The sequence below is a fragment of the Delphinus delphis genome, chromosome 8, assembly GCF_949987515.2.
Source record: "Delphinus delphis chromosome 8, mDelDel1.2, whole genome shotgun sequence".
In the NCBI taxonomy this organism is placed as follows: Eukaryota; Metazoa; Chordata; class Mammalia; order Artiodactyla; family Delphinidae; genus Delphinus; species Delphinus delphis.
The window spans coordinates 9,266,594-9,280,596 of NC_082690.1; the positions used below are offsets into that span (position 1 = coordinate 9,266,594).

At 52.8% G+C, this 14,003-nt stretch overlaps 1 protein-coding gene across 6 annotated transcripts in view; it reads left to right on the forward strand.

Annotated features, from left to right (window-relative positions):
• Positions 1-14,003, forward strand: part of KIRREL3 (kirre like nephrin family adhesion molecule 3) — a 543,060-nt gene that overhangs the window by 436,746 nt on the left and 92,311 nt on the right. For all 6 annotated transcript variants that reach the window (XM_060017684.1, XM_060017683.1, XM_060017686.1 and 3 more), the window contains exon 4: positions 13,781-13,930. In XM_060017684.1, coding sequence (XP_059873667.1) covers positions 13,781-13,930 — 150 coding nt within the window. The remainder of the gene's footprint in view (positions 1-13,780; positions 13,931-14,003) is intronic.

Sequence of the window (14,003 nt, forward strand, 5' to 3'; positions counted from 1 at the left end):
CGGCCTATGCAAAGGGCTTCTGAACAAGGATGCAGCAGGGTGGCCCATGCCTCTGCCTGGGTGTGAATGACTTTTGCCCTAAACTGTCGTTTACGGAGCTGATCTCAGGCCCAGGGGCTCCCCGGGAGGATCAGAGGTTTCTTGGCTGACTGTGGTCTGCAGGTGGGACAGGGCCTGTGACCAGCAGCGAGAAGCAGATGTCCCTTCAGCTTCCTGTGTGTTTTGGGAGCACAGCTGGGGGCAGCTGGAGGACACAGTAGCCAGCCTCTGCTTTCTGAAGAGGAAACCACACAGCTCAAACACTCTCAGGGCTTACCGGGGACTGTCTAGTAAACAAAGGCCCATAACTGGAGTCAGATGGTTCAGACACCAGCCCTCCAGTGCACATGGTGACCTTGGATGGGTTTCTTAACCTCTCTGAGCTTCCGTTTCCTAATCCGTAAAGTGGGATTGATTCTCTCAACCCCTCGGGATTACTGATGTGAAAATATCTTGCCTGCAATTGAGGCTACTGCTTCCAAGGAGTAGCCCATCCCACCCCATCCTTCTGCAACGCCTGGGCTCAGTGACCCAGCCTCAGCCTCCTGGAAAGGAAGACAAGCCCTCAGCCCATCTGGCACCCCCAGCAGCCTGCACACTCCCTCGCCTTCCTCTCAAGGTGCTTCCAGCACAAAATCTCTCCTTTACCAACATCTCCACTTCAAACAATCAAAACAAAGACAGGGCAGTAACTGCAAGTTAGTTTTATTTTGTTTCCTTTGCTGCTGCATTCTCAGGGTTGAAGCAGATAATCGGAGCCCTTCCCAGGGCCACTGTTAGGCGGTGACAGGAGAGGCCGTGTGACACAGAAGAGGGCTGGCATGGGGCATACACTTGCATTAGGACCTTGGCTGTCATCACTTTGAACCTCAACATTCAAGTGTCTACATCAGGACTGATGATAGAATCTTTTTGACAGGATGTCAGGGGAGTAGGTTAAGTAAAATAATGTAAGTGAAGAGCTTTGTGATGTATGAAGCATATACAAGAGTTAGTTGTGGTTAATATCCTAGAGCAGCCAGAAGACAAGACCCAGAATCCCAGGGCTGCGAGAAGAATCGCCTTTTTAATTAGACACATATATAGTCAGCTCTCAGGTATCTTTGGCAAATATCCCCATTCCTGGCACATGCTCTCACGAAGATGCTTAATGAAGTCCTCTGTTAACATTTCACAGCTTCTTATTTTTTTCTTATTTGCATGCAGCCCAAAGGGAATGAAAGTCCTTTAAAGGCAAAATCAGCTAAGATCTCCATCCCCTCCTGAAGAAAGTGTGAGCCATAAAGACAGCAAGCTGGGGAGGGTGAGTGGACGAGTACCAGGGGTGATGTTTTCCACCCAGCTGAGCAGGAGGCCAGAGGGAGCTTCATCGCTGGGTTTTTGTGGCTTTTCATAAGTATTAAAAATTCCCTGGGGCTCCCCTGGTGGCGCAGTGGTTGAGAGTCCGCCTGCCGATGCAGGGGACACGGGTTCGTGCCCTGGTCCGGGAAGATCCCACATGCCGCGGAGCGGCTGGGCCCGTGAGCCATGGCCGCTGAGCCTGCGCGTCCGGAGCCTGTGCTCCGCAACGGGAGAGGCCACAGCAGGGAGAGGCCCGCGTACCGAAAAAAAAAAAAAAAAAAAAAAATTCCCAGGATATCAAACACATCCATATTCAAACATGAATACCAAAATGCATTCCAACGTTGAAAATAAACGTCACTTAGGATTATTCATTATTTTGAAATGTCCATCATTTTGGATTATTCACACCTTCGCTCCTCTCCATTAACAAAGATCATGAAGAGTGGATTGTCAAATCTACAATGAGGTACCAACTCACATCAGTCAGAATGGCCATCCTTAAAAAGTCTACAGATAACAAAGGCTGGAGAGGGCGTGGAGAAAAGGGAACTCTCCTACACTGTTGGTGGGGACGTAAGTTGGTACAGCCACTGTGGAGAACAATACGGAGGTTCCTCAGAAAATTAAAAATAGAATTACCATATGATCCAGCAATCCCACTCCTGGGCACATATCTGGACAAAACTATAATGCAAAAAGATACATGCACCCCTATGTTCACAGCAGCACTATTCACAATAGTCAAGACATGGAAACAACCTAAGTGTCCATCCACAGAAGAATGTATAAAGAAGACATGGTATATATGCACAATGGAATACTAGTCAGCCATAAAAAAGGAATGAAATAATGCTATTTGCAGCAACATGGATGCAACTAGAGATTATCATACTAAGTGAAGGAAGTCAGAAAGATAAAGGCAAATACAATATGATATCACTTATTGTGGAATCTAAAATATGACACAAACGAACCTATCTACAAAGCAGCAACTGACTCATAGACATAGAGAATAGACTTGTGGTTGCCAAGGGCGAGGTGGGTGGCAGGGGGATTGGGGGAGGGATGGACTGGGATTTGGGGGTTAGTAGATGCAAACTATTACGTTTAGAATGGATGGACAAGAAGGTCCCACTGTACAGCACAGGGAACTATATACACTGTCCTGGGATAAACCGTAACGGAAAAGAATATAAAAAAGAATGTATATATGTGTGTAACTGAGTCACTTTGCTGTACAGCAGAAATGAACACAACATTGTAAATCAACTATACTTCAATTTAAAAAAACAATAAGAGTGGATTGTATTTGGACTCTAAGAGGGCACAAATTCAGGACATTGCACTGAGATGATCTGCTTCCAATCAGGAAGGTCTTCAGCAGTCAAAAGAAGATTCTCCCATAAACACCAGGTCTGAGTTGTTGTCGCTAATGCAGTGTTTAGTGAGTGACCCAGAAGTAACCCGTGCTTCAAGGCCAGGCTGCCTCAGCCACAGTGTCCCCTGGATCCCCAGGCCTGCTTTGCACCTGTCAGTGGGACACAGCAATGTTACCCTTCCTGGAACACCTGGAGACCAGCAAAACTGCCCAGGTCCTTCTGATTCCAGGAACATTTAACAGAGGGACCTTGGGGTCCACTGCAGGGGCCCAAGGGGCCAGACTCTGTCCTTCCATCTCCACCCCAGTTCTGTCTCCAACCACGTTATACACTGAGGTTCCACACAAGATTCCATCAACAAAAGGGCATGTGCACTAAGAAAAGCGTGGGAGCTACTGACCTCATCCAGGATCTTCACTGTGCAGCTGAGAAAACGACGGGATGCTCAGAGACAGACAGCAGCTTGACCAAGGCCACACAGGGACAGAGCCAAGATGGGAAAGGATGCAGTCCCTCTGAGCCTGGGCTGTTTGCCTACAAAAGTGCTTCTCAGATGTGGACCAAAAACCACCTGGGAAGCTGTGAAAATCCAGATTCCTTGGTCCAGCTCAGACCCACCATCTTGAAATCTCTGGCTTGATGCCCAGGAAACTGTATTTTTAGCAAGTTCCCCAGGTGATTCTCATGCATACAGAAGTTTTAGAACAACCCGCAACTGGCAAGGCCTATACCAACATACAAATGATTTTTTTAAGATGTTTGTTTTTTAAAAAATGGTTTAGGGGTCTCCCTGGTGGTGCAGTGGTTAAGAATCCGCCTGCCAGTGCAGGGGACACGGGTTCGAGCCCTGGTCCGGGAAGATCCCACATGCCACGGAGCAACTAAGCCCGTGCGCCACAACTACTGAGCCTGCGCTCTAGAGGCCATGAGCTACACCTACTGAGTCCATGCTCCGCAACAAGAGAAACCACCACAATGAGAAGCCCATGCAATGCAATGAAGAGTAGCCCCCGCTCGCTGCAACTAGAGGAAGCCAGCGTGCAGCAACAAAGACCCAACACAGCCAAAAATAAATAAAAATAAAAATAAATTTTAAAAAGTGATTTAGGACATAGATATTCCCCAAATAGACCAAATGGTCTTAGGAGATTTGCTTTTACTTCCTTGTGCCTCAGTTTCATTCTTTTGGGCCTTAGCACCCACCCACACACACACAAAATAAGACTTTGGGTAAATCAGAACACAGAACATTAGGGTTGAAAGGGGGAACCTAAGGGATTGACTTCTAGTCTAAACCCTGCATTTACAGATGGGAGTTGAGTCTCAGAGATGGGAAGGGTCAGGCCCCAGAGCACACAGCTAAGAGGTGGCAGATGCAGCACCAAACTGGTACCTTCTGGGCCTGGGTGCTCACAGCTTCCTATGTCCGGACAGCATCTCTTATAAAAGGGAACAGGACTCGCTGGACTTCCTAGGGCAGGATCCGTGGCCCCGCCTCCAGCCGAAGCCGGTGGCTCCCAAGCTGCTGTGCTCTAAGAGGGCACTATAGGAGCTCTGTCTGCCTGTAACTGATGCCCGCAGCTACCTCTCGGGCTAATGACCATCACTGCTCTTCAGCCCCACTTTCTTTATTTCATGCTACTCCCTGAACCCAACAATGGTTCAGTGAGCACATATTCCAATCCCAAAGACACAAGAGCCCAAGACTCAGAGAAATAAGCGGGCTTAGCCTGGGCCCCTGACCAGCCAGCAGGAGGCCTGAGATGTCCTCCAGTGTCCTAGCCTTCAGAGGCTGCCCGAGTGTCTCCCATCTCTACCCTCCCCCATCGCCACCACCTAAGCCCACACTGCTCTGCCCTTCCCATCTCGGTCAGACTCCAGGACGACCACAGGCAGGGATGGACGGGCTGCTTCACAGGCACCGACGCGCTAGTATTTCCAGCAGCCCTTATCAGTGTCTTCTTGGCATCCAGAACTTGGCTAAATGGATGGGGGGCCACCTCTCCCAGCCACTAATGAACTCAGGGCAGGCTCGGGCTGGGGCTACAGGCTGAAAATCAGGAGGCGAAGGATTTATAGTGCCTTTGGAGTCACCCTGCCTCGGCCAGCCCCATTGTTTTTCATTAGAGCCCCACGCTGTCCAGGATAACCTTGGCAGACTGCGTGTCCTAGGGAGAGCCGTGTGAGGTTGGGAGAATCACAGGCTGCCCGGCTGCCCCAGCTCAGGCAAGGAACGAGGTGGGAGAACGTGCCCACCGTACTTCTGCCCCTCATCCAGCCCTGGGAAGAGTAGTCACTCTCTCCCGTGTAAGCCCCAATAAAAATTCAGCACAATTTTTGGAACGTTCATGATATTGGCAAGCTTCCCCTCACCCGTGTTTCAGAGTCAAGGCTACCAACAGCTGCAAATGGCAATGCTGGGGTTGAAAGTGTGTCCCAGCCTCTCTCCCAGCAGAGGTCCAGGAGAAACAGACAACGGAGAGAAGGCTTGTCTTCCACCCCTGCCTATTCTTCTGGCTTCTCTGTATTTCCAATCCTGGTCCAAAGGAAGGAGATTGACCTCTTTCCATCCCAACAGGGCTCTAAGCCTGTGCAGACCTTGACAGGAGTTAGACGTGCCACCCGAGGCAGTTGCCCCCTATACTCCCAGCCTGGAGCAACCGTGTCCCTCTTAGTCACATCAACACCTGTAACTTTCCAGATTTGCAGATGAGTTCTCAGGTCAACACCCAAGGAGAGGACACGTAGCGAAAACCCTTCTCCCACTGCCTGAGCCATAGTGATGCTCAGTAAGTGTGAGTGAATCCCACCTCCTTCCACCAGACGCAAGGATCCAACTCCAACCAGGGCATCTTCTCTCTTCTCCTGAGTGATTCCGGGCCCCTCTCCACAAACATATTTACAACTGAGCTCACTGCCCTCCCCCAAACCTGCTTCTTCCCCTGAGACAGCAGTGGTTCCAGCAGTCACCCATTCACCCCGTTCTGCAGGCCAGGGAGAGGGGGGCTTTTAGCCCTCTATCCTCCTCGTCCCACAAGTGCTATCAACTCTACCTCCGTTGGTTCCTAAATCCATTTCCTTCCTTCCACGGCTGCCGCTTCAGCCTGAGCCCTTAGGAGCAAAACCCTCCTCCTCAGTCTTCCTGCCTTCAGTTTATCCTTCCTCATCCACCCTCCTCACTGTGGCCACTGTGATCATTCTCAAACTCAGACCTGAGCCTGTGGGTCAAAACCAGTAATGGGGGCTCCCCTGGTGGCACAGTGGTTGAGAGTCCGCCTGCCGATGCAGAGGACACAGGTTCGTGTCCCGGTCCGGGAGGATCCCACATGCCGCGGAGTGGCTGGGCCCGTGAGCCATGGCCACTGAGCCCGCGTGTCCGGAGCCTGTGCTCCGCAATGGGAGAGGCCACAACAGTGAGAGGCCCGCGTACCACCAAAAAAAAAAAAAAAAGAGTAATGATTTCTCATTAGTGCAAACTTCTTACTGTGCATCCCAGGGCCTACGCAGCTGGACCTACCACGTTCTCTCGATACACATCCTACATGCACAGAGGCCACGCGCCCATCACACCAGGCTCGCAGTGAGAGGGCATGCAGGACCCTGTGTGCTTTCCTCAAAGCGTCCTGTTCATTCTCACAGACAACCCAGCAAGCATGATTACCATCCTATGGGGAACCTGAGGTTCAGAGTAACTAAGAAATTTTCACAGCTGTAACAGCACAGCCAGAGATCACGCCTGGACCGTGTGACGGCCGTGCTTTTATTCCCTGAACGCGTTCTGACCTCCTCGCTTTCCTTACACCGTCCCCATCCCAGGGAACGTTTCCTCCTTGCCCTCATCTTGCTTACCCTTCCAGGCCATTTCCAAAGCCAGCCCTTCAGCAACTCCTTTCCCCATTCTCCCAGAAGGAAAAATCTTTCTTCCTTGGGACATTCTTTTTTTATTATTATTATATAAGTTTCAGGGGAACACATAGTGATTCACAATTTTTTTATTATTATTAGTTTATTTATTTATTTATTTTTGGCTGCACTGGGTCTTCGTTGCTGTGCACAGGCTCTCTCTAGTTGCGGCGAGTGGGGGCTACTCTTCATTCCATTGCGTGGGCTTATTGCAGTGGCTTCTCTTATTGCGAAGCATGGACTCTAGGCGTGCAGGTCTCAGGAGTTGTAGCACATGGGCTCAGTAGTGTGGCTCGCAGGCCCTAGAGCGCAGGCTCGGTAGTTGTGACGCATGGGGCTTACGTGCTCCGAGGCATGTGGGATCTTCCTGGACCAGGGCTCGAACCCGTGTCCCCTGCCTTGGCAGGCAGATTCTTAACCACTGCGCCACCAGGGAAGCCCTAGTGAGTCACAATTTTTAAAGGTTATACTCCATTTATAATTACTAAAGAATGTTGACTCTATCCTCTGTGTTGTAGAGTACATCCTTGCAGCTTACTTACCTTATCCACAGTAGTTCGCACCTCTTAATCCCCTACCCCTCTCTTGCCCCTCCCCGCTTTGCTCTCCCTACTGGTAACCAATAGTTTGTTCTCTGTATCTGTGAGTCTGTTTCCGGTTTGTGATATTCTTAGGACTTTATACCTCACTTGTGGCACCTTTTATTTTAGTTCCCTGTGCACGTATTTGTCGCCTCCAGACACTAAGCTCCTTGTCGTGCAAAATACATCAGTCCCTCCTCTGCATCCCCACACCTGGCCAGGGGTCTTGGAGATTGATGGGGTGGGACCTGCCCCTATGTGTGTGGCCAACGGCACATCCCTGGTACCATTACACCCCGTAATGATCAGTCTTATTATTAGTCAGGGAGCTAGGACATAACCCCATAACCCCCAATTCCGCTCCCCTGAGTAGGTCACAACAGGGCATTCCAGAAATTCCCCAAAACTCATTGTCCTGCATTAAGAGCTGGCCCTGTGCTGAGCCACAGGATAGCAGCAGAAGTCAAGACTTGGGCCTCCAGGCACGGTCTGAGCCACCTGCCCTGGTCCTTTCCCACCTGCCGGGAACTGCTGGTGTCAGCTGAGCGCTGGGCTGGCTCCTGCCTCCCCTCCCTTCCACCCATCTGTTCGCTTCTTGGACCCTGTGCAGCTTCCCTTAATCTCATAAGAGGCAATTTGCGTGCTCTGGGCTGGGAAAAACCTGGCAACAAATAATCCCCGGTACAAGTATTCTTAAGCCTTCCCCAATTGGTCACTAATAGCAGAACAGACGGTGACATTTGCGCCTTTTCTGCATGGTTGACCAGGTAGCTCTGGGAGGCTGAAACCAGTAAAGGCAGGGCTGCAGGAGGCTCAGATGCTCACCGCTCTCACCTGCATGACTCATGGGAAGAAGCAGATTCTAATCGGTCCAACTTCAGATTTGCAAAGCCTCCTTTCCCATCCCTGGGACCCCTCGTGGCTCCGGTTTTAATAGTCCTGGGCTCAGGAAAGACTCACGAATAGTCATGAAAATTAGAACAAACCTTTATGAAACACCTTGTGTGTGCCCAGATCATTTACACACGTGGCCCCTCAGCCTCACGGCAGCTTTGCAAAGTAGGTGTGTCACCCCCATTTTATAAATGGGGAAACCAAGGCTTAGAGTGGGTGAGGAATGTGCCCCACATCATACTGCTAGTGACAGGGCTGGAGTTCCTTCCCAGGCCCGCCTGGTTCTGTGTTTTTTCCACTGTCCAGGACCCAGACCCTGGCAGGTGACCCATTAGGCACTCAAAGTGGGTCCCTGAGGCTACCTGTCACTCACACCTTTGCTTGTAGTTTCCCTGCCACAGAAGGACATCTTTCTTCCATCACATCCCCGTACCCTGATTCCTCCTGCAGGAAGCCCCTCTGTTTCTTCTCCCCACCCCTACGCTTGCAGCAGGCCTTTCTTAAAGCCCCAAAGAACTTTACGTGACCCCTTGAGGAGACCCATCACCTTCTCCCTCACGGTCTAGCAACTTGGGTCAAGTGCAGCCGTGCACAGACTCTCAGTAAGTTTCGTTGAATGTCCTGGGAGTTGCAGCAAGCAGGACTTCAGCCGGGCTGCCCCCGCATTCAGGAACAGGAGTGGCAGTGACGCCCCCCAGGGCATCAGAGGAGTCCTCACTCCACCCACTCCTGGACCCCAGGGCATCCTCGGGGCATCACTCAGCCTCTCCCTCCTTGCCCTTCCCTCCCCGCTGAAGGAGCAAGTGAGGGTGGCTGTGCACTGGGCTCCACAGAAGCCAGGCAAGCTTACCAGGTGGCCCTGACATTCCTGTCCAGGTCTGGCTGGGATTAACGCTAAGGGCAGTGGTCACCTCCCCTCCACCTGCTACTGGAGCAAAGGCCTGGCCAAAGTGCCCAGAGAGACGGGAGGAAGAGGGTGAGCACACTCCACACCATCTCCCGAGGTGGGTGCAGGGGATATGGGGACATCAGTACCCCTGCTCCCCGCATCAGGCTTCAGTGCAGAGTTTGCCCCGAGGCTGTCTCTCCTGTTAAACTAACTAACCCCACACCCCTTGCTCTCTTCACTAGTGCATGCAGACCCCACAGAGAGCTGCCTCTCATACCAGCATGGGACCACCTGACCACCAGATCAGTGACTGGGGAGAGGCACAGACTCAGATACCTGTAGGTGTGGCCACAGACTTACGACACTGCAGTACCAAAATGTGTCCGCAGAAGACCTGGGGTTGACAATTATCGGAGGAAGGGATGGGTGAGCGCCATGGTCCCTCTGAGCCTGGCAGGGAGGACCCCGGCCACCTTGGGTGTGGCTCACTGGGCCCTCTTTCTGCCTGTTCCACACACACACACACACACACACACACACACACACACGCACACACAGGCACAGCCAGAGTCAGGCCGCAGCACCACGAGCTCCTGGAACCATAAAGCCTTAAAGATTGTCCAGACCACAGTCCCTTCCAGGGGTCTCTACAGTGACCCTGACAGCAGAGGGAGGCCTTGGCCTTCTCAGCCTACGTTTTAGTCCCAGAAAAAATTCCACCACGCCCCCCCCCCCCCCCCCCGCAGAATGCTAAACCAGAGGCTTTCAAAGATTCTGAAAGAATAAGAAGAGTTTGTTCAAGCAAAATTTTAAGTGGTTGACAAGGAACAGAAGCAGAAAAGGTCTGGCTGGAGAAGGGGTGAGGCCTACAAGTCAATTCATTCAGCCCCACAGACACACACACACACACACACACACACACACACACACACACACACACGTGCATACACCATGGCAGCCAGGCTCCTGGAGCGCGGCTGTAAAGGCATCGCTCAGGGTAATCTGGCCCTTATAACCTCAGCCAGCAAAGTGCCTCTTCCCTCCCCAGGAAGTAACTGGGAATTGCGGGGGGACCTCGGATCGGAGGCCAGGGGTGTGTGAGCTCATAGAGCCTCACGGGGTCTTCGGCGTTTTAAATGTTTTCCTGGAAGACGGTGGGGACCTCCCCGAGCCCGATGGTGACGGTTCACTCCATGCCAAGGTGTGCTGCGGGTCCCCAGAAAAAGACTGGGGCAAGGGGCTGGGCGGTCAGGGGCGGCCCCTTCAGAGAGCCCGGTGGGCTGAAGGAGGCGAGGCAGGGAGCGGGGGGTGGGGCGCTTTGGAGAACAGTCTAGAGAAGTCAGAGAGAGGCGCTGAGCAGAAAGCTGCGGGCAGGGAGCAGCCGGCAGCAGGACAGGTTTGGAGAGAATCTACGCAAGATACTGCCCAGGAGGTTATAGAAAATGATCATTTGCCTTTCACCTCTCTAGACTGGAAAGCAGGAAGTGAGGGAACCGGTGAGGAGATTCTCTGGACAAGAGCCTGCCCCCGTGGTGGCACGCCGCATCCCCAAGGGCTCCTGAGCCCAAAGAGGAGGCCTCAGGGCCTGTCCCACTGGGCCATCCCTCCACCTCCTCTCCATCCTCTTGCACTGCAGCCTTCATCTCCTCTAGAAGTGACACCTGACTTAGGTTCTGCTTGAGAAAAGCACCTCATTGACTCGAAAGAGAAAAGTGTTTAGTGGCTCGTATTTAATGCACAGAAGTTAACAGTATACTGGGGACTTCCCTGGCCGTCCAGTGGTTAGGACTCCATGCTTCCACTGCCGGAGGTACGGGATCAATCCCTGTCGGGGAGCTGAGATTCCGCATGCCGCCAGGTGCACTCACTACGCCCGCCCCCCACATAATTTGCCAACCATGTCCTCTGGGGCAGCTTTATGAGACTATCCAGTGAGCCTGTGTCCCTCCAGAAACATTCTTTCCATAGAAAAGCCGAGGGGATGCAAACGAACACAATGTGAAAGCCGAGAAGTCTCTCTGAAGCCTGCTAGGCTGCGTCGGGAGACTAGTCCCCTCGAGGCCGGCTCCTACCTCCCTGCCCCCCAGGCTCCCTTCCATCGGCCCCCACCCCAACTCCTGGCTCTGAGGCAGCCTCCAGGGTGAAATAGTGACCACTTAGTGTCCACCTGCACGCCTGCTTCTGACAACCTCTCCTCCCAGCCCCTCCAGAGCCCGGTTTCCATGGTGACAGCCCCTCTTCTCCCTGGGACACTGCCACACCCGTCACCCTTGGGCTCCTCACCCTCGCCCCAGCCCGCACCTTGGCCTGGGGATGCTTCCTGCACTCCAGCTCTCCGGGCACCCTCACCAACACCAAGAGGAAGCGGGACTGGGGTGGGGTGGCGGGGAGACCAGGCCAGTTCCCACCGCAGGCCTCCCTATTCAGGGGCATTCTGGGGGCTCAGGCTCCACTGCTGAGAGCCAGCTTATCCCAGCCCCCGGCTCTCAGCTGACAACCTGATGCTTCTCTCCGATCACACAATCTTCCGCAGCTACTGCTGCTGTCTTGACACTGTCCTTGCAAGGAAGATGCTGAGACAGAAGAATGCGCTGTGAAATCATCATTAGAGCCTGGAGAAGGAGGCTGGGAGAGGACCGGTCTCCCGCTCACTCATCCTCTCTGCATCCCAGCGTCTCCCGCCCCTCTTTCTCCTCCTGTTCTCCCTCTGCCTTGTCTCCATCTCTCTCTTCCTCTCCACTCCTGCTCTCCTGCTCTCCTCACTCCCCTCCCTCTCTCGCTCCTTCTCTGGTCTCTCCCTCCCTTTCTCCTCTCATCTCTTCCCTCCTTCTCTCTCTTGTTTTGGTGCCAGAAACGGTCTAATTACAACAGGGAACTTGAAGAGACAGAAAGGAAGAAAGAAAAAAAAATCCCACCCCACCACACATAGCTGATGATAATGTCCTATGAAATCTAATTTATAAAGCTCAAATCAGAATAAAAAGTGTTACTCTCACAATTCAGGGCCGATTTGATTTTTAATGAGATCCCTCAGAGACCCAGCCAAGATCTCATCAGATTGAAAACTCAGCTACCTTCCCGCCTGCCACAAACTCTCCAGTGTGGACCTCTGTCTCTCCTCCACTGCCATCCCCGGTGCCCCTCGGAGGCACACGCCAGGGGCTCCCTTCTTAGGACCGTCTGCTGCTGAGAGCTTGGCCCTAACCGTGGTCGAAGCCTGGGGCTCTGTGTCCCCAAGTTGGACAGCAGCCAGTGTCCAGGACCTCTGTGGCCACCTCTGACTCTCTCCAGGTGGAGGGGCAGCCTGCCCACCAGGTCCTGTGTATCTGCATCTGCAGAGCAGGGGGTAGGAAAGAATACAGGCTTAGACGTCATGAGCCCCAGGTCAAACCCCACTCATTAGCTGTGTGACCTTGGGCAGGTTACTTTCCCTCTCTGGTCTGGGTGTCTTTACTATAAAATGGGACTAGTCCTGCTCTGAAGTGTAACTACATGGGTACAGGAGGGACAGCATGGGAAGCCCAGATGGTACTGTGGGCCGGGAGCTCAGTGGATGTCAATGTCCCATGTCGTGTTGTCCATTCAGCTGTGGCCTCCCAGGGAACGTGGGTCACATCACCCCCCTTCTTCAGCAATCCCTCCAGGATGAGACATTGGGACCTGCATGCAGTAGATGAGAACATGGTCCTTAGAGCCAGAGAGTCTTGGATTCACTGCCCTGGTCCTGTCACTAGATGCTCCCTGGACAATTTAGTTAACCTCTAAGGCTCAGTGTGCTGAGTGCCTGTGAAAAGGGGTTAATAAGGCTCCACACAAGTGTTGCGGGGATGTGATGGCCACAGAGAAGGCCCACAGGGCACGTGGTGAGTCACTAACAGGCGCAGCTCCTGTTACTAATTTTTTACCTCCTTGGGCCTCATTTCCTCATCTGAAAAATGGGGATAAAAATAGTACCTGCCTCATAGGTTGTTAGGAGGATGAAAATATTAACAGGCTAATATTTGTAAATCTTGGAACAAAGGCTGGCATATTGTACCCAATGTGGGTGTCTCTGTTTAATAAAATATGAACTGCCTACCTTAGATGGTTCAGGGAGGTATGTGTGGGCAGGTGTGGGTTCACACTGATGATTTGCTCCCAGTGACAGAGAGGCTGGCGCAGGGTCTGCTGCAGAAAAGAAAGAGACAGGAGACGATTACCTGCTCACTCAACCCCACCATCCCTCACACTACACCACCCCTCATCCCGCCAAATTTGGCCCTAGTCCCATCCTGGGAATCACTAAAACTATGATATTATTGATATTTCTTGGATTCTCAGGTTTAACCAAAGCACACCACGCCCTACGCCTGTTGCCCTCTTGAAGCACACCCCGACCCCCCAGAGTGCTTCCAACTGGGGGTCTGTCTCCTGCCTCTGCCCCTTTGTGGAAGTAGGCACCAGGAAGTGGCGTTAAGGGGGAATAACACGTGCCAAGTGCAGTAGCACATGGCCCGTTTTGGGGGCTGGAGGATGGCTGGACCACAGCATGAGTGTGCTGGGGATTGATGGGCAGGGAGCCTGCAGCCAGGGCCAGCTCCTGCAAGCAGGGGATGGAGCTGGGGGCAGTGAAGAAGCCACAGCTGGGCCCCAGGCAGGTAGGGAGGTGCTCTGGGGGTCCTTGTCCCCCAGGGCAGCCTGGGCTCTGCTTCCATAGCTCGAGGGGAAGCCCTTCGGCAAGTAACTGACCGTTGCATTCGTTTCCTTCCTAGGTCAAGTGTACTCCTTCAGCCAGCAGCCCCAGGACCAGGCTGTGGTATCGGGGCAGCCGGTGACACTGCTGTGCGCCATCCCTGAATACGATGGCTTCGTTCTGTGGATCAAAGACGGCTTGGCTCTGGGCGTGGGCAGGGACCTCTCAAGTGAGTATCCCCAGACCTCCCCAGGAAGGCCTAGAACCCGCCCCTGCCCTACCCACCCACCCACCCCCTCCTA